Raw genomic sequence first — 24,558 nt, forward strand, 5'->3', positions numbered from 1 at the left:
ACTTTAACTACAAGATGGTTTTTTTTTCCTTTTCTCCTTTAAACTCTCCTGGGGAAACTAGATGGCTTCATAGATAAAGCTCTTGCATTTCACCTCTGAAAGAGGATGTAGGCCTAGCATGAGGTTCTGAAAAAATTGAGCCTGACGAACTCCACTTCAGGACATCAATCACAGCACTTTTTGGGAGGTAGTCAGAGTTACCTAAACATGAAAAGAGGCCACCTCACCAATGCTTTGCTACATTCTTCTTTGCTGGTTGGAAGAACAGAGAAGAGGTTGGGAAGGAAACACACCTCAGCACATAGGGAAAAAAAAAGAAGGAAAATTATCTTAGACAGGGACACTGAACTTCCTTTGAAACTAACTTGAATGTTAAGTGCATTTGAGAATAGGTGAATTACCCTCTTTCCTTTATATCTGACATTAATAAAACAGTAAGATCTAATTGTAAAGACCTCTCATCACCAAATGAGTACAGGACAAACATGCATTTAAAAGTCACATCTACACTTCACTGCTTTTTCCAAAATTGCTCTAGAAGATACAGCTCAGGAGTTGAGGGATTTTTTTCCCCATGCTGTAAGTGCAACATTTCACTTCTATTAAATTAAAAAAACTAAGGAACATTCTTTCCTCACAGAAGGCAAAACAAAACTAAGCAACCAACCTTGTCCAAAAATTCAATCATCAAGTCTCTGAAGACTCACCACTTAAATTATTCTCTGGTAGTCACATTTTGTGCATTCTATTATATGTTATTCTGAAAAAGTATGCTTGTTAAGTCCAGCTATGCAGACAAGCCTTTCCAAACCCCTTTGTTTCTGGTCATCAATATTATACAGTACTGTTTTAAAAATTCATTAATTATCTACTTCAGAAAAAACTCACTCTTGTTCATAAAGACTAGCTACACATTCTAATTAAGCAGCACTAACACAAAACTGGAAATGCCAGAAATTTTGATTGTAAGACTGAACCTAAGCTTTCTCACTATATTACCACTCTGCTTGTCTTAAAACAAGTTCTATATAAGGTAATTAATCAAACAGTATAAACTGACAATTTACTTTTCTCCCTATTTAAATGACACAAGGATTTGATTGTGTAAAGAATATGTAAGAAGTCAATAAAACACTTAATAAGCAGGCATGAGTAGATTAACGAATATTAATCAGAGCAGCTATAGCAATGCATTCCAATAACAACTTTATACAAGTTTTTTGTATATTGTAGCTGTCATTAATGCTGCATGTGTTGCTCCAGTGACTGTAACACACGATAAACCAAATGCCAATGAAATAACAGTTAATGTATTTAGCAGCAGAGAATTCAACCCCTTAAAAATGTGATTCCTTCTATTCTAATTTCTGTAGTTTCAAATTACTTTTGTTCCTCAAAACCCTTTGTTTCTAGCACAAAGAAATTTCTGCAAAGACTAATCCAGTGAACAAAAAGAATTTGTATAAATTCAGATGACACATACTATAGCAGAAGATAAAATCAGTAAAGATGCTGAACTTTATATGAAGACATTTACAAAGTTTGATCTTATATTTGAAGGAACTTCAGAGTGAGAGCCTTGTCTTCTGCAGCTTCTGTTGGACATTTTCTCTGCAAGAATGTTCACTGACCACATTATAATCCTCTGACACACGAAACAACTGAAATACACAACCTAAAGTAGCTGTACTTGGTAACCTTAATGCATGTTAAGTACCAATGGCCTGAAGCCACTTTACTTTTCTTCAAGCGGTGCCCACATGGGCCTCTGCAGTGATACTGAATGGTTAGACAGGTATGTTTCAAAGATCACAGTGCCAAAACATGACACAGTTGTAAGCTTAATGCAATTTGCTGGAAGCATCCCTTCAATTATTTCATGTAAGAGGCTTCAGGACACTGACAGCTTGAAGTAATTTAGTTATGTATTTTCTTCTTTCATGTAATTTATATTGTTACCATGAAAAAATTAAAGCTCCATTTAGACAGCTTATTGTTTGCATTTCTTTCAAAGCGGAAGATAAGACTTGTTTCAATTTCACTTTTATTGTGTAGGCTTTAAAAACCCACACTTAAGAGTCATACTACAGCCATCAGTGTTTTGTAAAAGTAATACAAATATCAGCATCATCTTTAATCAGAGCTCTCAGAACATTTTCCAAGTATGAAAATACAATGCAACTCTGTTCAGCTACATAGGACCAAATCTTGTCTTCCTACAAGCATGCATAACTCGTGCTGACATGAATAGGAACTGTACACCTGTATATGAGGGCAGCTGTTTGATCTTAAGTGCTCACGATGGAAAGATTGTCAAATTCAATAGCACAGTACTTCCACGATATAGCTCTAAGAAAGCCAACTAAGACTTCAGATTATAGTCTGGAAGAAATACATAACGGGTTTCAAGACAGGTTCTAATATAATTTTTTTCCTCTAAAAACCTCAGTCATTCTAGTGCAAGAAGAGAGCACGTCTTCCCTTCCACAGTTCAAGAAATACTTCTTATCATGCTCCCACTTGCAAGTCTGCTCCTGACGCTAATATTTTTCTCATGAACAGGTAATTTTTGCCAAGGTAAACAGAACACATAACTACATTACTAAGTAATCCAGGACCAAGAACATAATCCTTAATACATTGCCAGCTGACTTCATACTTTCCAGGTTCATACTACTCATTAGTGGGATACTGTTAATCAAGCTGACCCAGGCTTCTACACATGCTTTAATGTATCTTTCATAATCAAAAAGCATCAAGTCCTCTGGGATGGGTAAAAGTTCTTGCTTGAGTTAAGAACTTAAGTTCAGACTTTGGTTTGTACCTGAACCTACCCATTTGTCAGTGGTCAATAGAGACAGAATCTTATGACAAAATTATCCTCTCAAGCCATTCCCACACCTCCTTCACACATTGATTACGTTCTTCTGCAACTAAAACCATCAACCAAGAAAACATCCCTGAGTACCTCAAAACAAACAGGCATTTAAGTCGTCCCTAGCTATACAGAGGCAGGTATGGATGCCCACTGAGACAAAGGTTTGCCATGGAGATGCTAAAGCCTAAGTCAGTCTTATCTAGATACTGTAAACAGAAGAGTGTACATTTATAAATGACTCTGTTAGCTACTCTGTGCCTGAAATGAGTTCCGAACATACTCTCTAAGACTAGAGGTGGTCTATTTTCATTTTGAAATGCAAGACTAACCCCCATCCATCAAATTATTTAGAACTGTTGGAATTCTGCATGTTTCGAGTGCCTTTTTTCCTTCCAAATTATACCTTTGAGCAGGCTACCTGGTTTTTTTCTCCCTCATTGTTGCGCTCTCTGCCCAACAGAAACAGCAGCTTGAATCTTATCACAGTCAGGAGGCACTTTGGGCAGGAGAAACATAAAGCAATTTTGGCAAAGACTCTAGCTTGAAAATCTAATCCCCTCAGTGAATAGTCTGTTTGGAACAGAGGCGATGTTGCCATTGTACAAACTTCTACACTTGTACAATGTTTCTCCCCTGGCTCTTTGGACCAGCACAATTCCATTAGTGTAAAAAATCCCTTATATAGACAAGTTCTAAGGAAATGACAAAATAAACCATTCATGTTTAATTTCACTGGAGTAGAAATGTGTTTCAAATTCCCTTAAAATTTACAGTTAATGTAAACAGAGATGTATGGTTGGAGAAGTGCTTTTAAGGAAGAGTCAAAAAAACCCTCAAAGACTGAAGCTCTGCAAAAGAACAAAAGTGAAGAGATAGCTCCCTCCTGCTGTCTTTTTTTTGAATTGTATAGTCTCAGTGACCAGTCAGAAGAGTTTTTACTCCCATTATCTAGTGGACTTGTATGGTCTTGGTTAAGTACAAGTTACCAATGTGTGGTTTAGCAGGCTGAGATTCTGCAGTATACATAATACATTCAGAAATGTGTATCAAGTGCCATTAATTCTGGATTGTTGAGATAAAATAAATAAATACCAAGTAGGAAATGAAGGTAAAGCAGTCTGTTCTAAGAAAAGTATTTCCAAACATAGCATTGAATGTAAGTGTAAGCGTGAACGTGTGTTTGAACTATTTTGTGTCACATTTTCCTCTATCTGCTTTTCAGGATTTCAACTTCACAGACATTCCTATCAAATTCATGTGACAACTAATAAGCAAGCAAAAATCGAGTTACAATAGTAGAATAGTTATAATAGTAAAAGGTGTTGGAAAACAGTGTTGGAGCCTTGAGAAAGAAACACTGTAGTCTGGTGTTCTACCAAAGGTTGCTAATACAAAAGTAATAGCACTCACCAAATACAGTCTGAATCCAATAATGTATCAGCAAGATGCCACTATAGTAAAGAGGAGCAACCTGGAAACAGGTTTAGTTGATACTGACAGATCCTCCTATTCTTTTTCCAGACATGCTGTCTCAAAAGCATTTGAGACTTTTTTCCTTTTTTTTGTTGTTGCTTTTTTTTTTAAAGCCAAATGATTCAGAGTCCACCTTAATGCAGAAGTTAGAAAATAAGAAAATGGCACGGTAGGAAGCTGACAAAGTGATTTCTTAAAAAGATTAAAGAACAAACTGCATTTGCTTAATACAAAGGTACACCAGTTCTTTAATAAATAAAGTGAGAGACTTCTAATCTGAATATGAACTTTAGGACTGACCATTAAAAGAGTGAGAAACACATGGTTAGCTAACACTTGCAACCAAGACATGCATTTGTGTCTAAAAAGAGAATATTGCACTAAAAGAACCCTGAAGGCTTTAAACTCTTCCTTCACTGACCTAAAAAAGTAACTAACCATTTCCTATAAGCAGTAGCAAACCTGGCTTGGTCCGCATCCCTACAAGTTGATAATACTTTATCAATGAACTGGTATTCCACTTCTGGACCAAAAGAGTCCTGCATAGGAGCACGCTTCAGGCGTTTTGTTTCTTGGGTATAACCTTGTTTGCTGCTGGATTCATTCAAACCATCAACATCCATAGCTTGTGCCATGGGACTTGTTGCAGGACTGTGGTGGGAATTATTCAGAGTTTCATCACTGCTGTCCACAGAAGATACCACTGCACTCAGAAGAGGAATTTTGTTGCTTAGGTGGTGCTGAAGGTAGAACACACACCTTCTTCAGAGGAAAAGGAAGGAAGAAAAAAAAGAAAAGAAAAAAAAAAGTCATGCACTGAAAATAATCTGCTGTTGCTGCTGAACTGCTTCAGTTCATTTGCCATCCCACCAGATTCCCCCAGAAACAGACAGAAAATCTGCTGTCACTGCTCACACTCTACAAAAAAGGGCTCAGTGTTACTTTGGCAAATCTGCAGGCACATACACCCAGCTGGTATGTATGTACATACGTACGTATACACCAGAGGTTTTCTGCAGCTCACCCATCTTCTGCCTATCTTTTGCTCATCTTTTGCCCTTTAAACATTTTAAGTGTGAAGAGGCCGATTAACACTATCTTGTGTTTCTTGCACAAACTATAGGGACAAGTAGAGCTTACATCAACAAGATACTTAAGCCAAATCAAATATTCCTTTCAATAGCTCTGATTATGGTCTTGAATGTTTTCCAAAGGCTTACGACATGGTAGCTTAGAAATTTTTTATTGAGTGGTAACTCTTAAGATCAGAACAATTTCTCTGGAAACGTCAGGGAGAGAACAATCCACAAATAAGAAGGATGTTTTTTTGACCAAGTTCTCTTACCTATGACACCACAAGGTTTCATGCCCTGGGTAACTGTCAATCAGTTCAGTGCAGAGCTCCAATTCTTCCTCTAAATGGCGGGGGAGATCCACGCTCTGCTCCTCTGCACAGGCAGCTTCTGCCCCTGCACTCTCCTCCTCCTTTTGAAGGCTAGGGTTTTGCTCATTTATGATTTGATTTTGTACCAGTACATTACTGTCAGTCACAGTTCTGCCTATCAAGGACTTGAGTAAGAACTGGCGGTAATGAAATCCGCTATGGTCTGAGACATGCATGGATACCCAGTATTTAGTGGATGAAAGCTCATCGAGGAGAACCTGAAACAAAAAGCAGAAACAGTTATCAACCTGTATAAAGGAGGAATTTACCACCACTGTTTCTGTATTAAGGTAATCCTTTCCTCTGGGGATTTCAGCCACTGTGGTAATGGTTTAAGAACACACACCAAAAAATGAAATAATCACTGAGCCTTTTCCACTGTGTGCAGGCATCCCTGCACAAAAGAAATTATACTTCTTCCAAACTCTGAAAAGGTAGGTCTCTCAGAAACCTTCCCACAGGGTGAGGCGAAAAAAGCCCAAACCACTTATGATGAGAAATAAGCAGTGGTTTAAGAATCTCAAAATGGAGGCAGAAGTAGAGGGTACACCAAACTACATGGATATTCGTTAGATGTATTTTAATTTTTGCTTAGTGCATTATGGATGTCAGAGGGTGGGTGAGTTGCTTAAAAAAAAAAGAAAAAAGAGGATTTAAAGTAATTTACACTTTCATTTTCCAGGAAAGAGTGTCAACCACTAACATTATGTTCCAAGTCCTAGAGCCTGTGGAATACAAAACTATTTGTCCGTAGTTCAGTTGCTTGACTTGGTAATAGGTGAACTCCCAGAAAGGCTTTCACAATAACTGCGGTAAATACTTAACATTGATAACTGCAGCTGTATTTCTAACACTGCTGGCACTTACAAATTTTCTCTGAATTCTGAATGTTTTTAAACCTTCAAAATTTATTTCTGGGAAGATGGGTGAGTTTGGCTATTGGGCAAAGCTTCTTTTACTTTACTTTCTCTGTTAGAACTAATGGTTGTATTTTTTTAAAGGCTTTAAACCTCTTTCCTCACATTGCTCCTCCTCTGGAGTTTTAACTCTCCAAAGAGATCAAAACTACCTTTTTCGTTTACTTCTAAAGACTTTGAATATAACCTTACTGATATATTCTTCCTTTTAATCTCTTTTTCTAAGCTGCCTATGTTACTTAACAGGACCAGCTGATGCAAAGCAACTTCCATAAGCACAAGCCTTTCTTTCTTGCCCTGCAGCATAAGAGGCACAGCCTCCCACAAACAAAACTATGGAAATGTGCTAGTTATACACCTTTTTTGTGGTGTGTCTGTTCTAATAGATATTAGAGCAAATACAAACAACGTAAGCATTTGATGTAGATACCCAAGATACTCAACATGCTTTTTTAGATCTTGACAAGAGATACCAGCATCATCTTCCTTTTACATATCAGCAAACTGAAGGGCACTATTAAATAACAGCCCCCCGCCTCCCTGGATTCTTAAGGGGGCTAAAACTCCCCACCTCCAGTTCTGCACTTTAAACCACAAGATCAGCTTCTCTCTCCTCAGCACAATTGAGCTTACTATTTTAAATTTCTGAACATTAAAATTTAAAAGCCTACTAAAAAACAACACAAGGCTCAAGGGTGACATCATAAATATCAGACCAGTGTTTATTCAGCTGGAACTGATACTACACACATTATGTCCAACTTAGATCTCAGAATAATCCAATTAATTTACCTGACATGTTTATAAGCTACAATGTTACTGGGGAATGTTGTAATTATGCATTTTAACTCCCTGCAAAAAGCAAACAGAACGATTCCCAGCAACACTCCTTACCTGAACTAGAAAACCTCTTTCAGAAAAGCAAGACAGAAGATTGCCATTAAACCTCTTGAGATCTACAAAAAACAAAGCATCTCCCCTAGGAACCCCAGAGTAACTGTGGAAGATGCTTCAAACAACTGGAGGTAAAACAAAAGGCCAGGTAACATCTGAATGCCAACAGAGGTTCTTTCTTACCACGCCAGTTTTCTCCATTTCCACACTGAACAGCACAAGCCCTTTGCCATTCTTCTGTGAAGCAAAGACAAAATGATATGAAAACGCCTTCCTCCCCACTCTTGACAACCTCTCACAAAGGGTCCTCTTCTACCTTCAGTGGTGAGCTGAGTACCACGGAACCGGCATCCTGCTCCAGAATAGGACGTATGCGCTCGGTGACCTTTGCCTCGACTTCTGGGTCTGCACTCCCTCTTACTATCCTCCCTGACCCTGTGCTGGCTTTTTTAAAGTGCCTACCCACCATAAACTGCAGCCCAAAACTTCCTCCCTGGTCAGAGACACTGGGGAAATGAAAAGGAACTGTATCTGGGGAAAAAACTTCTAAGGATAACCAGATTAAATATGGCAATGTCCACTCACACAAAAGACAGGTACCTTTGGAGATCCAGTCATCTAAGAAAAAGCTAAGGCCTTACTGGGGATGTCTACAGGAAGAATTACTTTGTGTCTTATGAACATACTTCTGTCTTCTGGGCATCAAACAAGAGAGGTGTTGCCTCATGACAACCACCCCACCACTTGTTTCTTTGCTTGGTTTTTTATTGCAGGGCCTGATCAGTCACTCTCCATCCTGTAATTATGAAGTTGAGTATTCCTATCTAAAGCAAACAAAAAAGTTTGTCCATCCTTGCTGAACTACATCCTATTTTTGTACCAGCATGATTTCTCTGAAGCATCATGATGGGTATGAATTTTAACAGACTATACTGATACTACCCTCTTACTCTGGTTCTCTAACTAATTATGCACCCACTTATTAGTAGGTGTCTGGAGCCCATGTTTCTCCCCCATTATCTAATTGTACTGTCACATGAGAAAGCTGAAGTCAAGCTTTCTTGTCTTTTTCTGAGGCAAGTACTCCAATACCAGAAAGATTAGATTGGTTTGGAACAATCTCTTCTTTACAAATCCTTAGTTGACATTAATGAACACTATTCAAACACTATGTAAACTTGCTAATGTGGTTCAAATTCTGCAGGAAAAACAAATTGAAATTTCTATATTCAAACAAGATAACGTCTTTCACTGTCTCTTGTAAGAAAGAAGAAACATCTATATTCTGTGAGAAGATCTTCCTACACGGCCAAAACTTTTTCCTCTAGTATTTTGTATCTTTTTCCAAGATTTTGAACTGAGATTCAGTCTGCAGAAGCATTAGGATTACCAAAACAAAGGAAAAAACCCCAAACGCTACCAAACTATACCCTCAAATCCTCCAAAGCAGGCCAGTTTCATAAATGATAAACCTGTTTTGAGAAGTCTTATTTCAATGATAATACAACATACACATCATGTTTCTGGCCTCTCTTTCCTTGTACACCGTAATAAAAACTGCCTCAAACTACAAGCAAAGTTTGTACTATTGCAGAAATGTGGCCCTAAATGATACAGGGTACTCTAATTTGAGGCACCCTTGCAAGAACTAAATGGCTGGAAAATCACAGTGACTGCTTTATCTGCTAATTTTTGCAGCAAAGTTCCAGTCTTACATCTCAGTGAAATTGACCATTCTTTTCAGATAATCAAACACACAAATTGCTGAAGGTACAAAATGAGACATCCAGCAAGAAAACAACCTGTATATTTTTGTGAAAATCTCTAATGTCTGCTTTTTCCCTGTCCTTCTTTGTATTTGCTTTTTTCCTCATATGACACCTTGTGAATGATCACTTTCTAATTCTGCCTTTAAAGTCACCTAGACTCAGATTTTATGATTCCTGATATCTTTCATGTTCCACATGTTTTCCTAATTTTCCTGTATCCCAAACTGCTAGGCCATTTGAAGAGATGCATTGGTGGTGTCACGAAAAAAGCCTGGAGTCAACATGGAGATTTCCCAATGGATTAAACACACTGCTCAAGGAACAGCAGCACCAGTGAAATTTTGCCAGAGGTAACGAAAGACAGTTGGACGAAACAAGAGAAAACTATCACTTCCCTAGTAATCAGCCTAAAAAGAAGACCTGTAGGGGAACTGGCAAATGGACTTGGGAGTGAATGAACAAATTTAAAACACTTCCTTCACAGGCATGCTTGTGACTTGTCACACAAAGCATTGACAACTGCCAATGAACAAACCCATCAGAACAATTCCAGCTCTGAGAAGATATTTCTATCACAGTGCGATTCTTTGTTTCTTTAAATTAGTAAGGAATAGCAAGTGCAAACAGCACTCAGGGTGTTATCCTGATCTTCAAACTACTGTTAACTAAAGCATTAAAATAACTTGAGTTTTAATTAACAGTGCTAACTTTTTCCCCCTTTTTAATATAGCTATTAATGACTTACGTGAAAGTCCCTGTTTCCTATTAATATAGACCTCTGACACTAACTTCTAAACTCCCATCTATCCCAATCCTGTAATTCTTCTGAGTTTTCCATAACTATCTTTTCATACAAACTTGCTAGGCAGATGAGTCTGTCTCCCTCATTGAGTGTGGAGCATACTTGCTATTTATTACCAATCTGATACAGCTATTTTTAGAGTTTCTCAGGTGACAACAGGAAACATCAGTAAACAACATCCATTGCTAGCAGTAGCTGGCCCATAAGACATACAAATAATAGCTATGCTGACTCAACAACCTCCACTAAATTCCTCCCTCACTCCCCTATGTATTTACAGGATGGCAAAATGCAGCAGCTGCCATTAAAAGTGTGGGTGATGTGTCACTGTATCAGCCTAATATTCACAAGGAATTCACCTAATAGCTTAGAAACCACAGTATTAAAAACCTGCCTATATAATTTTAGACCATGTCACAATAATGAATTCAACTTGCTGCAGGTCTTGATGTTTTAGATACTACCATGTCATCTGAAATATTCGCCACTGCGTAAGATGTCCCTGTTGGAGCTGAAATAGCTTGATCAACCCACAGTTTAAATGCTGTCAAAAGATACTGTTGGAGCTGAAGAAACTAGTTACAAGCACTACTATGTTTTCTCTGAAATTCCTGCTGTCTTATATTCTGAAACCACAGATAAGCTGAATAAGGGTATCAAAACAAGACATCACATTACATTATCAAAATAGTATCTGTCATGTATTATCTTTTTCTCTATGAGGAATTTCCAGATTAGTGCTAGAAGAATTATATTCAGTTGCCCCTTCTTTATTTCAGCTCACACAGTCCCATCTATCCTCCTGCCACAATTTCATTAATACTAAGTACCAACAGACACACAGAACTTTGCATATGGGCAAGAAAATATCTGTTCTTTCTGCTGAGCAGAACCTGCCTACACTGGCAAGAAAAATGCATAACATACCCACTGCAATATTTTGCCTGTTTTTTTAAAGCATTCTTAGCTACCTGTGCTAACTTAATATGACACTTTCCATCCATGTCATAGGCTCTGCTTGGCAAACCAGTATTTTTTATTTTTTTTTAGACAAGGAAATTTAAGACTTTATTCACTATTGTGTTATACCTTGACAGTCAGCTTTCCCAAATGCTGTAAAACCCAGATGCGATGGGACCAGGCATTGTAGTTGCTTGGATATCTCCCAGCAGCTTCAGAGCAGACATTCATTTCCTCCTGCACTAGTCGGTGAATTCTCTCCACAGGTGCTGCTCCCAAGTTTCCTTTAGTCACAAGACTGGGCAAGGAGTTTTCCTGAATTAGTTGTTGCAGCACCCATCGTCTGGTTAAACGATGTACAGTGTTAATGTTGAGAGCGCAATTTTAAGAGAAAAAAAATGTTTCTTCATTTATATAGATCAATGAAACCTTTCTGTTACTTCAATTATCTGAACTACACTGTAACTAGATGATGAGTAAGTAGTAAACATAACCATTTGAACTCTTCCCATACTGAAAGCTACGACTTTATGATCACACTCCAAAATAATTTAAGTCTATTGTATTTGTTCGTTCACACAGTGTAAGTGGTCATGGCTACTTACAGCATACTAAAAGAAAACAGAAGGAAACAGCAAATTCATGAAAAAAAATGCAAGAACTGTCTGCATGAGATTTCTAATGAGCTCCTCTTTCAGACTTGTATAGCACTAAAATAAAGCATCCAAAATGAGACAGAAAAAAGTGATTCAGTAAAAAAAATTTAACTGTGCTTTGTGAGTATTTTTTACATTTGTCAGTACTGCACACAGCAAGCCAAACTAAGTTTCTGTACATCACCAGCAGAAATAAAGTGCAAAAGACTTACGGTTTCAAGGGCTATACATATAACCAAAACAAATGTTTTTACTGCGAGTTATATGTATTTGATGTGAAGTGACTGAGATAAGCACAGATTCCTACATGGCTCTTTAATTTTACCTTGGACTGACTTTTAGTAGTATTTTAGTAGTATTTTTAGATGAGTATTTTGAGAGGTGTCCTCAATGCTGCAGAAAATGTGCATCTGCAGACCCTACACAAAAGGGTCCTACAAAAAGGGATCACAGATGTGTAGACTTCCATGCAGCTGCATGTGTCAAGAGAACTGCAATGGGCCCATGTGGAATGCTCTGGAAAGCTGGACATCCTCCAGTCTGCAACACAGAAGTTCTTCTCTTTTGTACTGGCTCACATTAGCTCCAAAACCAATTAATCGCTACTTTTCAGGTGTCACTCATGGTTAAGAGAAATCAATAAAAATAAAATAATAATAAAAAAATCTTTAAAAAGAGAAATCTATTTTGCAATTCATATATAAAATTGCATATATACATATAAAAATAAAAAATAGATAAGCCAACCACTGTTAAAAAAAAATCTGGTAATCCATCTGCTTTTTCTCTCACTTGAAAACATTTAGAATATTCTTTTTCACTGCTATTTTTTATTTACACTGTGTCTTTTTCTCTTAGTTATTTTAAAAATAGATTTAAACTATTGGAAGACAATATGAAAGATCATTTATAAGAATGCAATTTTTAACCTGACTGCATTTCTCAGCAGAAATCATAAGCAGTGAATTGAAGCCAGCATTCATACACTGCCTTCCTATGTAACATTTGTTTTAACTAAAGATGTACAGCCAAACAAACCATGCTCTTTGACTGTTGTGTAACTTTATTTTATGAAAGGTAGTAATTTTGAAGACTTAATTTTTGCTTTTTAAAAATGTCTTTGATCCAAACATCACCATCTAGTACTTCTTCACTTCAATCAGCAGATTTGCAATAAACTGGAAATTCTAAAAATGTCTAGGCATGAAAGCTAAATGAGTAGAGAGTCATTCCTTTAACAAAAGATAAGTATTATTTCATTAACTTCTGAGTAAAACCATAAAAAGACAAATTATTTTGATCCTAAAATTATTTCAGTTTCTTAAAATGAGGATTTTTTATAAAATAATTAATTCAGATAAATTTTATATACAGGAGCTTATGAAAAAATACAGATTTTATAGTTTCTGTGGCTACAACAAAAGAAAAAAAATTATAAAATGAAATCTGAGCTACCTTCTAGACTTTTTGCATGGGAGGAAAGAAAGACAAGCACAGTCTCAGAAGATTTAAAATGTATTTTTGGCACCTGTTGAATATCATGGTATTATTTCAGAGGCTTTTAAGAGAACATTTTCTCCAATAAATTTGGAGAAAAGAAATTCAATTTCTTCTGTCACTGTATGTATGTTTCTATGAAACCCCCAAAACATATAGCAAAAGGCCATATGGCAAAGTGTATGACAGGTATTTTGATATCTTTAGTGAGTCTATCTGCCATGTGTAAGAAAAAAAATATTTGGATATTGTTCTACTGAATTTTATAATTGTAAATAATTATATTCTATTTTTTTGCACTTCTCTCTGAAATTTGGTATCATGGGGGAACAGAAAACACAAGATTAATCACTATGCTGACGCAGAAAGAAAATTTTTGCAGATCTTCTTTTCTAACATGTATCAATCACGGTCAGCACATCCAAATCCAAGCTAAACATTTGTACAATCATTCTCAAATACACTTTTCTGTTTTAGGCAAATACAAGAAAGAACAACAAATTATAACACTATTAAAATACTCCTAATTTAAGATTGCATAGACATTATAGAGAGAATTTTTTATTATTTCTAAGATGTAAATAAATATTAAGAACCTACCATCCTGACTAAGTTAATAAAAATGTATTGCTCATCATAATCATATGGATGGCACCAAGTTCAGCTCTAGTTACATGCAAAAAATCATAGTTTTCCAGTGTTAGCTACCATGTAGGAAAGGCTAAACCATGACAAACTGCAATATTTTTTCCCATTATTTCTACATACTCTTTTGCTTCAAACAAAACAATCAAGCAGCATGAGTGAGTAGCATGGAGATGATGAAAAGCAGTTGAAGAACAACAAAATTAAAAACCAACTTTGCAGAAATTCATCAGTGTTGTTGCTATATCAATGCTAGTAAGAAAGAAATTAACAGAAATTAATTAGCTGCTTATAAGTTAAGAAATGCCTAGGATTATTCCATGTATTACATTCTAGGTTAACTTTGAGAATTTTAAGGTCGTGCACTCACAAAGAAGAGTTTATCAACAACTCCTTCTTCCAAAAATTCATGTATTATCAGTACAACTGAAGCTTTACTTATGTTTTTGATAGTATGAGTCCCCTAATGGGGTATCAGCTTTACAGTTGTCCTAATGCTGGACACGTGAAAATGCAAGCATTGTGAACTGATTTCTAATGTGTTACATTCAAATCTCTTTAAGGCTGTCTATAAAAGGATGAGTTACCTGTGAAAAATACATAATGAAGAAAATCACACACATACCAAGTTTTGGTTTTTTTTTAACCAAAGTTAAGCAATGAATTTATACTTCACTTGGCTGTGCTACAGGCATTTTATGTACACTCAGTCGTGACTGAGATGGTTAGCTTTGTGCATTTGAGTAATTCTGGAGTTATCTTTTCCAAAAATGTGCTCTGTTATTTTAATATTTAGTAGTGGTGACTTAATGACATTGCTTAAGTTAAAAATTATACAAATAAATTCACAAAACCAAAAAGACCAATATTGGAATGGAAAAGAACCCAACTTTGGTTATAAAGATTAGCTTTTACAGATTCTTGCCTTTCTTAAATGCCTGTAGACAAGCAATATCATAGTAAGTTGGAGGAGGGAAAAAGGGAGAAACCCACAATGCTCAAATACTTACTATTGATGGAATCTGAATTCTCAGGCTGAGAATTTTAGGTGCTGCAAGACATGATAAACCTTTAGGAAAATTTATCCCACCTCCAAATTTTATTTAAAAATATGCAGAAAAAAAGGTGCATATGATTTTAGTTCTAAGTATAAAATATAGGCAGGTATCTTCAAAAGCCAAAGCACAGTATTTTACAATGATTGGCTCAAAGAATCTGCTGTATTTCTAGATGTCCTCCTTCATCTATGGCTCTCCTTAACCCAAGCACAGGAAAAAAAAACCCTAGGAAAAAAGTTTAAGTTTGGGGAGGCAACAGAAGGCAAGGGAAACAAACCTATGAATCCATGTTTCTGGACTCTTTGGAAACTTGGTTAATGCGAGTTTTCCAAGATGCAAATCTTTAAGTGGATTTAAAGTGCCAGACAGTATTAATTCTTTCCTACAAAAGATAAAATACAGTTGTATGAATAAAAGAAGTAACCCGAAAACAGAACACAAATCCCAATAACAAATAGCATGGCATTTTCTTTGTATCATAGTAGAACTTCACTGTCAGAGTACAAAAGTTTAAAAAGCCTTTCGTGGATTAACCCATTCTACTCTGCTATATGTATGTGCACCCTATTCAACCAGGCCCAATAAAATAAATGCAGATCAAAGAACTCTATCTTAATCTGAACACATACAACCCATCGGTTCCCAAACCTACCCAAAAATCACTGAGTCAACTATATTTGAGTGTGGCTCTCCATCACATTTTCTGTTACTAATCAGAAAGCCAAGGAGTTTTGGCTGTACGTAATGCCTGTTGAGAATAAAGTTGCTTTTATCTGCACACTCTTAAAAGCATCTTAATTAACACAAGCAGCATTTTTTTGTTGTTTTTTTTCTTTGATAGAAGGGCTGCCAATGGGCTTACACATATGACTAAACATTCCTTCTTGAAATTAAGCCCTTAGATAATTCCATACATCTGAAAATACAGTTACTCTCCCACACAGCCTTCCCCCCCCCTTTACTTTTAGTTTTTAAATATGGCTCAAGATACAGTATCAAGGATCCCTAAATTTAGAAGGAAGTGGGAAATACTCTGTGTGTGTAGAATGTTTCTCAAACAAGGTCTGAAATCGCTGAATTTACTTATGTGTAAAACAGCTTTTGGTTCAAAAAAATAAAAGAATTTGCCCTAACAAAATTTAATGTTCATCCACCATAACCCTTCCCAGAGTACCACCAACACAGACAGAGCAAAGTAAAAGTCCATATTTATCTTTTTTGCCTTTTTTGCAGAGAATTCCCTGCCCCACACCCTATTCTTCTTTCTAGCTTTATAACTCCCTGTCTGTCCTGAACGCGTTTGTAGACATCGCCCCATCACCAGTTACTCCCAGGACATTAGTCTCCACATCTTATTCTCCAATCTAGTAGACAGTGGCTTTGAAGTAAAGATACAGTAAGTTCCAAAGGTACCATTTGCAGACAGGAAACATGCATTTTCCAGAACCTCCAGAAGTCACATTTAAAAACTGAGAGTGCAAGAAGTAGATAGAGCCAATTTTGGCATGGGTTTGGTGTTTTGGTGTGGAGTTTTTGTTTTGAGTTGTGGGGATTCATTCAGTCAGCGGCAAGGCCAGCAGCAGCAACGGTAAGCCGGCGGCTAAGCGCTGGATGGAGGCGGACGGGGAGGCTCCCGAGGCCCGGGAGCGCCGGGAAGAGCGGAGGGACCCGGCCGGAGCCGGCGGCTCTCGCGACAGAGGCGGACGTGGCGTGGGCCTTGCGAGGGGCAACCGCAGGAGATTTGAACGGCCCTGAGGAGCGCCGGCCACCAGGAGCGCGGCGAACGGGGCGGGCAAACAGGGCGCGGCGCGGTAGTTTGCGCGGCAGTTCGCACAGGCAGGGCGCAGCCCCCGCCTCTTCCCAGCTGGAGAAGGCTACTCAAGTGGTGGGTGCCGGCCCAGAGGGAGACCCAGGTATGGTTGCCATTCGGGTGAAAGCCATTGTTAGGAAAAATATGGCGACGCAGACAGAGGTCCCATGTAAACATGCAGCTGTCCAGGTCTCTGGCGGCAGGGACTGCCTGAGTCTATCAGAAATGATGGAGGTCAGCAGGGACACCTCTTGTGTGAGGTGTGACCAGGTGAGTGATCTGCTCAGCCTGGTGGTAGAGCTGAAGGAGGAAGTGGAAAGGTTGAGGAGTATCAGGGAGTGTGAGAGGGAGATAGATTGGTGGGCCCACACCCTACCATCCCTGAGGCAGAGGCAGCGGATGGAGGCTCCGCAAGAAGCGGAGGTTCCCCTGCCCTCCTGCCACCAGGCAGGAGGGGACCTACGAGATGGAGGGGAATGGATACAGGTCCCTGCTCGGGGAGGCAGGCGAAACCCCTCCAAGTCTCCCTCACCTTCCCAGTTGCCCCTACTCAACAGGTATGGGGCTCTGGAACTTGAGGACCAGGCCAGTGAAGGTCAGGGTGTAGATGAAGCCCTATCTAGGGAGGTGCCTAGGCCCAGTCAGGCAGCCCCATGCATTCTCACATCCTCTGGAAAAAGAAAAAGGAGGGTAATTGTCGTAGGCGACTCCCTTCTGAGGGGGACAGAGGGACCAATATGCAGACCTGACCCATCCCACAGGGAAGTCTGCTGCCTCCCTGGGGCCCGGGTAAAAGACATTACCAGGAAACTCCCTGGTCTGGTTTGGACCTCTGATTATTACCTATTGCTGGTTGTGAAGGTTGGCAGTGATGAGATTGCAGAGAGGAATCCAAAGGCAATCAAAAGGGACTTCAGGGCACTGGGACGATTAGTAGAGAGATCGGGAGCACAGGTAGTGTTTTCCTCAATCCCTTCAGTGGCAGGGAAATACACTGAAAAGAACAGGAAAACACACCTGGTTAATACGTGGCTCAGAGGCTAGTGCCACAGGTGGAATTTTGGGTTTTTTGATCATGGGGAGGTTTACACAGCACCGGGCTTGCTAGCGACAGACGGTGTCCAGCTATCTCAAAGGGGTAAGAGAATCCTCACTCATGAGATGGCAGGGCTCATAGAAAGGGCTTTAAACTAGGTTTGAAGGGGGTAAGGGATAAAACTAGGTGCACCAGAGATGAGCCTGGGGGCAGCATGCCAATGTTAGGGGTGGATTCGATAACCCAGCTCAAATGCATCTATGCCAACGCATGCAGCATGGGCAATAAACAGGAGGAGCTGGAAGCCATTGTGCAGCAGGATAGATATGACTTAGTCGCCATCACGGAAACATGGTGGGACGACTCCCATGACTGGAGTGCTGCAATGGATGGCTACAAGCTCTTCAGAAGGGATAGGCAAAGTAGAAGAGGTGGTGGGGTGGCTCTCTATGTTAGGGAATGTTTTGACTGTACAGAGCTACACGATTCTGATGACAAGGTGGAGTGCTTATGGGTGAGGATGAGAGGGAAAGCCAATAAGACAGATATTGTGCTGGGAGTCTGTTATAGACCGCCCGACCAGGTTGAAGAGACAGATGAATCGTTCTACAAGCGGCTGGCAGTAGTCTCAGAATTGTGTGCCCTTGTCCTTGTGGGGGACTTTAACTTTCCAGACATCTGCTGGAAATACAACACAGCAGTGAGTAAACAGTCTAGGAGGTTCCTGGAGTGTGTGGAAAATAACTTCCTGACACAGCTGGTGGGTGAGCCAACCAGGGTAGGAGCCTTGCTAGATCTGTTGTTTACAAACAGGGAACGATTGGTGGGAGGTGTGATGGTTGGAGGCCGTCTTGGGCTTAGCGACCATGAAATGATAGAATTTTCAATTCTTGGTGAGGCAAAGAAGGTGGTCAGCAAAACCACCAGTATGGACTTCCGGAGGGCAAACTTTGGCCTCTTCAAAACACTGGTTGAGAGAGTCCCTTGGGAGACGGTCCTGAAGGGCAAAGGGGTCCAGGAGGGATGGACGTTCTTTAAGAAGGAAATCTTAATGGCTCAGGACCAGGCCATTCCCATGTGCCGCAAGTCGAACCGCCAAGGAAAACGACCAGCCTGGCTGAATGGGGAGCTTTTGCTAGGAGTCAAGAAAAAACAGGAGAGTTTATCATCTCTGGAGGAAAGGGCGGGCAAATTGGGAGGAGTACAGGGATCTTGTTAGATCATACAGAGAGCAAATTAGAAAGGCAAAAGCTCAGCTAGAACTAAATCTGGCCACTATTGTAAGGGACAACAAAAAATGTTTTTACAAATATGTTAACAGTAAAAAGAATCCCAAGGAGAATATCTTTCCTTTAATGGATACAGAAGGGAACGTAGCAACCAGTGATGAGGAAAAGGCCGAGGTACTTAATGCCTTCTTTGCCTCAGTCTTTAATAGTGAGTCCAGTCATCCTCAGGGTACTCCACCCCTTGAGCTGGAAGGTAAGGATGAAGAGCACAACATACCCGCTTAATCCAGGAGGAAGTTAGGGACCTACTATGCCATCTGGACACTCAAGAAATCTATGGGACCTGATGGGATCCATCCAAGAGTACTGAGGGAACTGGCAGAGGTCCTTGCCAAGACACTTTCTATCGTCTATCAGCAATCCTGGTCAACAGGGGAGGTCCCAGAGGACTGGAGGCTTGCCAGTGTGACTCCCATTTATAAGATGGGTCGGAGGGAGGATCCGGGGAACTACAGGCCTGTCAGCCTGACCTCAGTACCAGGGAAGATTATGGAACAGTTTGTCTTGAGAGCACTCACATGGCAAGTCCAAGATAAGAAGGGAATCAGGCCCAGTCAGCATGGGTTTACGAAAGGCAGGTCCTGCTTGACCAACCTGATCTCCTTCTATGACCATGTGACCCGCCTAGTGGATGAAGGAAAGGCTGTGGATGTTATTTTCCTTGACTTCAGCAAGGCCTTTGACACTGTCTCTCATGGCATACTCCTTGAGAAACTGGCGTCTCGTGGCCTGGATAAGTGCACCTTCACTGGGTGAAAAACTGGCTGGATGGACGAGCCCAGAGGGTAGTGGTGAATGGGGTGAAATCCAGTTGGCGGTGGGTCACAAGTGGTGTTCCCCAGGGCTCGGTGTTGGGCCCTGTTCTGTTTAATATCTTTATCAATGATTTGGATGAGGGGATCGAGTGCACCCTCAGCAAGTTCGCAGACGACACCAAGTTGGGGGGCAGGGTCGATCTGCTTGAGGGTAGGGAGACTCTACAAAGGGATCTGGACAGGCTGGATTGATGGGCTGAGGCCAATTGTATGAAGTTCAACAAGGCCAAGTGCCGGGTCCTGCACTTCGGTCACGGCAACCCCATGCAGCGCTACAGGCTTGGGGAAGAGCGGCTGGAAAGCTGCCCAGCAGAAAAAGACCTGCGGGGTGCTGGTTGACAGCCGGCTGAATAGGAGCCAGCAGTGTGCCCAGGTGGCCAAGAAGGCCAACGGCATCCTGGCCTGTATCAGAAATAGTGTGGCCAGCAGGAGCAGGGAAGTGATTGTTCCCCTGTACTTGGCAATGACGAGGCCACACCTCGAGTACTGTGTTCAGTTTTGGGCCCCTCACTACAAGAAAGACATTGAGGTGCTGGAGCGTGTTCAGAGAAGGGCAACGAAGCTGGTGAGGGGCCTGGAGCACAAGTCTGATGAGGAGCGGCTGAGGGAACTGGGGCTGTTCAGTCTAGAAAAGAGGAGGCTGAGGGGAGACCTTATCACTCTCTACAACTACCTGAAGGGGGGTTGTAGTGAGGTGGGTGCTGGTCTCTTCTGTCAGGTGGCTGGAGATAGGACAAGAGGAAATGGCCTCAAGTTGAGGCAAGGGAGATTTAGGTTAGATATTAGGAAAAATTTCTTTACTGAGAGGGTTGTCAAACATTGGAATGGGCTGCCCAGGGAAGTGGTTGAGTCACCATCCCTGGAGCTATTCAAAAAGCGAGTGGACAGGGTACTTCAGGACATGGTTTAGTGGGCATGGTTAATGGTTGGACTCGATGATCTTGAAGGTCTTTTCCAACCTAAATGATTCTATGATTTTTTTGTTTGGTTGGTTTTTGGGGGGTTGTGGGTTGGGTTTTTTTCATAATTTATGGTTCATCATAATGATATGCATGGCACCAGGTTCAACAAGAGGAGGACTAGTAGGTGAAGAGCAGATGATCAATTTTCTGACAAAAAAAAAGGGGGGGGGGGGGGGGCAGGGGGAAGGGGACAGGAAGGAAATACACTCTGAAAAAAGCTGCTATCCAGTAAGAAGGTGAAAATTCTCTGCAGTCTAACACAGAACACGTAATGTGGCTTTAAAGTTATGGCCCAACTCTCACAAAAAAATTGACATATTCCTTTAGTGTGAGCACTTACCGTCATTTTCTGTCTGTTTTGGAAGTTTTCAGTAGAAAACTGACTCCACCTGGTATATTGGCTTTGTGTTGCTTTAACTGAACTGTATACCCACAGTCAGAAGCTAATGGTGGCAACACTAACAGTGAGCAACATATTATTTCAAATTCAAGAAAAATGGTGAGATGTATACATCTAGGCACTAGCCTAGACCCTTCTTTTGCTACTGAACCAACAGTCGAATAAATCCTTAAGGAAATTTTGCTCCTGATACCATTTGCAGAGATCAGAAACTTAGCTACTAGGACATTTGCTTTTATCTGAATCAAGTTCCAGCATGTTTCAGATTGGATGCTTTTAGCAGGTGCTCAACAGGAAATCCAGGTATACCATCCAGGAGTGGCAGACTGAGCAGACTGTTTGGTGCCAGTGCATTGACTTTTGCAAAGCAGGCAAGAGAAAGATTCAGGGAATGTCAACACTAGAACAGGTGGAATAATTGCCCTATTACTGCAATGCAAAAGGTGACATTTTGGTAAAAATCACTTACCACATGGACAATGAAAAAGCAGCCTAGATCAGTCTAACACTCAGAACAAATACACGTACATATGTAACAAAGATTTAGACTACCAGGCCACCTACCTCCCAAAACCTAAACTCTTGGTGAAGAAATTGCTTTCTATATTCAAGCATTAACTGTAAAGTAAATTTACTCTTTTGCAAAGTTGAGAAACATTACAGACAAGATTCACTGCTGTGGTAGAAAAGCACTTTTTAGCTTCATAGATTTTTCAGATGACAGACCCTCCCATTCACAACTAAGGGACTTCAATCACAAGTATGACTAAAGTATCATATACTCCCAAATAAACCTCTTTCAAGCTCTTTCAGCAAACATCCAACTTGGATATATAATTTCTAGCTCACTTTTTTGTCATGTGGACCATAGATAACATTTTAGCCTTCAAAACTCTAGCTCCCATAAAAGATAGTATGAAGTGATTTTGACGTGCCTTATGTTTTTGCTGACACCTTTGAAGTCATTGATATCTGACAGGAAAACATTTGACTTTTCAGAGCGTCTTGTTATCTAATGTCTTTTCACTTTTGATCAATTGTACCTGCCAGCAAGTATATCAGCAAGAACAAAAACACCTATGACAATTCCTTTACAATCACTTACATAAAGATTTTGGTCATTTTAACTTGGAAGTTTTTTCAACTACTAAGAACACAGGATAACTGAAATTATGATTAACAACTGGGGATGTCCTGTTGTCCATTCAGTATAACAGGGATTTCCATCTGAGTTCTAAGAAGCGACATGTCTCCTATTCTTTAGCATGGCCTTCCTACACAACACAGTTCTCATGGTTTAGGTTATAGTCCCTGCCCTTCCGTAGCTTCCCAGTCACTTCTAATTAAAATAAATAAATAAAAGACAAACCTATGCAGGCATATTACAATTGTTTAGAATAGCTACAAAGTCAGGATAGATTACCTATCTCTTCTTAGCGGTTAACACATTTGAAGTTTTATGTTCTCCTGTGTTTCATTAACCAGATACAACCTTCTATGATTGTCAGCTGAGCTGAAATACTCATTAGCCTTCCACACCGCCACTCCAGTCTTCTTGCTCTGTCAAGTCCTGTCTCCTTTCCAAGGAAGAGATTTCCTTTTCCTACTCTCGAACAACTCTCTGTATCTCCAAATTCACTGCTATTGAGTCAACCACTATCTCTGAAGCTCTCAAGAGAGAATTCAACATAGGAAAAAGGGATTATCCCAGCCTAAAATGAAAGGGTCATTAAATTCTAAAGGAAACACTCTATGTGCAGGGCTGCTATTCAGCAAATAACTATTACACTTCTTATTTTCCAGGCTACTTAGAGCCTGTGATGCTCTTCCCCCTTAAAATAAAGCAGTGAATTTGTGTGTGGAGAAACTAAGATGAATCTGGCACAACAAACATCCTCTGAGCAAGATGATAACAATCATCCCACGGCAGATCCATCAAGTTCTGCAAGCCAAGTGCAAGTCCCACACAATTAGTTCCTAGCTTATACTAGCTCAGAAAAGGATTTACATTCATCATCTGTACAGAACAGTCTGTCCTCTACTCTGTGACTGTATATGCCATATGTCTGGCTAGCTTGACCTGTCATTTACTGAAGTAGGAATTTCACAGAATAAAAAAGAAACTGAAATGTTGGGCCAGTTAAGTTCCTACCCTTCAAAAGAGCAAACTCCCAGCAGCAGCCTAAAACAACCTAGGGTCAGATTCACCAATGCAGTCCCTTGGCTAGAGCAGGCTCAGCGGTAAACTCCACAGCTACTGACTGGCTGGTATAACGGCTTCTCTCTGAATGCTAAATGAAGCTTCAAAGACAGACTGCCAATCAGGTCACTGGCCAAGAATTTGGGGAGCAACGCCATCTTATGTAGTAATTTGTATACTTTGGTAAACCATATATGTCATAAAAGTGAAAACAATCCTCATCCATATTCCTGAACATTTTTAATTCCATTTACAACTTTGAACTACTCCTCTCATGTACGTAAGACCAAACTCTTTCAGCCGTCAGGCAGAAAAAAAGCTAGACTAATAAGAATGGATACATTTGCATTAAAAATATTCCACAAAACCTAAAACAAAAACCTGAAATCAGTTTTAAGTACCACAAGACTACATTACTGTAGTAGCTCTAGTACTTATACATGCTTCTAATTCCATTTTATCACTTGAAAGCTACTCAAGCCTTACATTTTCATGACAGTAAGCCCTTTGCTATCACTTTCATCCACCTTTCTTAGACCTGAGATGCTAGAAAGATACAGATCACAGCAGAATCCTTCAGAACTACACCAGCAGTGAAAGAAGAAAAAAAAAAAAAAAAAAAAAAAAGCTGAATTTGGCATATCTAGGGCTGACAGCTACCCGCAGCCATCATCTTTCCAGGAGATTTTGTTAATTTTTCCTACTGCAGTAATGCATCTTAACTGCAAAAGTCCTATTTTTAATGACAGCCCTCCTAGACCCTAACATGTAATTTTCTGTCAGCCCTCCAGCCCTTCTAAATCTATTCCTTTAAAACTGTCTCCAGTCTTACCTAGGCAGCAGAAAGAGAGTATTCCCCCACCTCTGAGATTTACACAAAAATTATCAGATTACAGGGTTCTAAAGAACTGTTGCTTGTGGGCTCCATTAAGAGCAAGGAGGTAAATTCCTGCTCCTCCTCCATCATGCCTCCTGGTCAGGTGCTGCAGCATGACCAATGGTGAAGACAGATAATCCCAACAGGTACAAGAAAGGAGCAGGGTCGGGGAGAAT

General features: G+C 39.9%; 1 protein-coding gene across 3 annotated transcripts in view; it reads right to left on the reverse strand.

Moving 5' to 3' along the window:
* Positions 1–29: 29 nt before the first annotated feature.
* The window catches only part of PTAR1 (protein prenyltransferase alpha subunit repeat containing 1), a 44,984-nt gene continuing 20,455 nt past the window's right edge, over positions 30–24,558 (reverse strand). Inside the window, exons 4-7 of one of the 3 annotated variants that reach the window (XM_030004795.1) lie at positions 15,271–15,375; positions 11,267–11,480; positions 5,697–6,013; positions 30–5,110 (exon numbers count right to left, since the gene is read on the reverse strand). In XM_030004795.1, coding sequence (XP_029860655.1) covers positions 4,765–5,110; positions 5,697–6,013; positions 11,267–11,480; positions 15,271–15,375 — 982 coding nt within the window. In that variant the 3' untranslated portion in view covers positions 30–4,764. Of the gene's footprint in view, positions 5,114–5,696; positions 6,014–7,524; positions 7,844–11,266; positions 11,481–15,270; positions 15,376–24,558 lie in introns of those variants that run through there. The other 2 variants (XM_030004794.1, XM_041120890.1) reach the window with 2 other exon arrangements.

This window comes from Aquila chrysaetos, chromosome Z, assembly GCF_900496995.4.
Source record: "Aquila chrysaetos chrysaetos chromosome Z, bAquChr1.4, whole genome shotgun sequence".
Lineage (NCBI taxonomy): Eukaryota > Metazoa > Chordata > Aves > Accipitriformes > Accipitridae > Aquila > Aquila chrysaetos.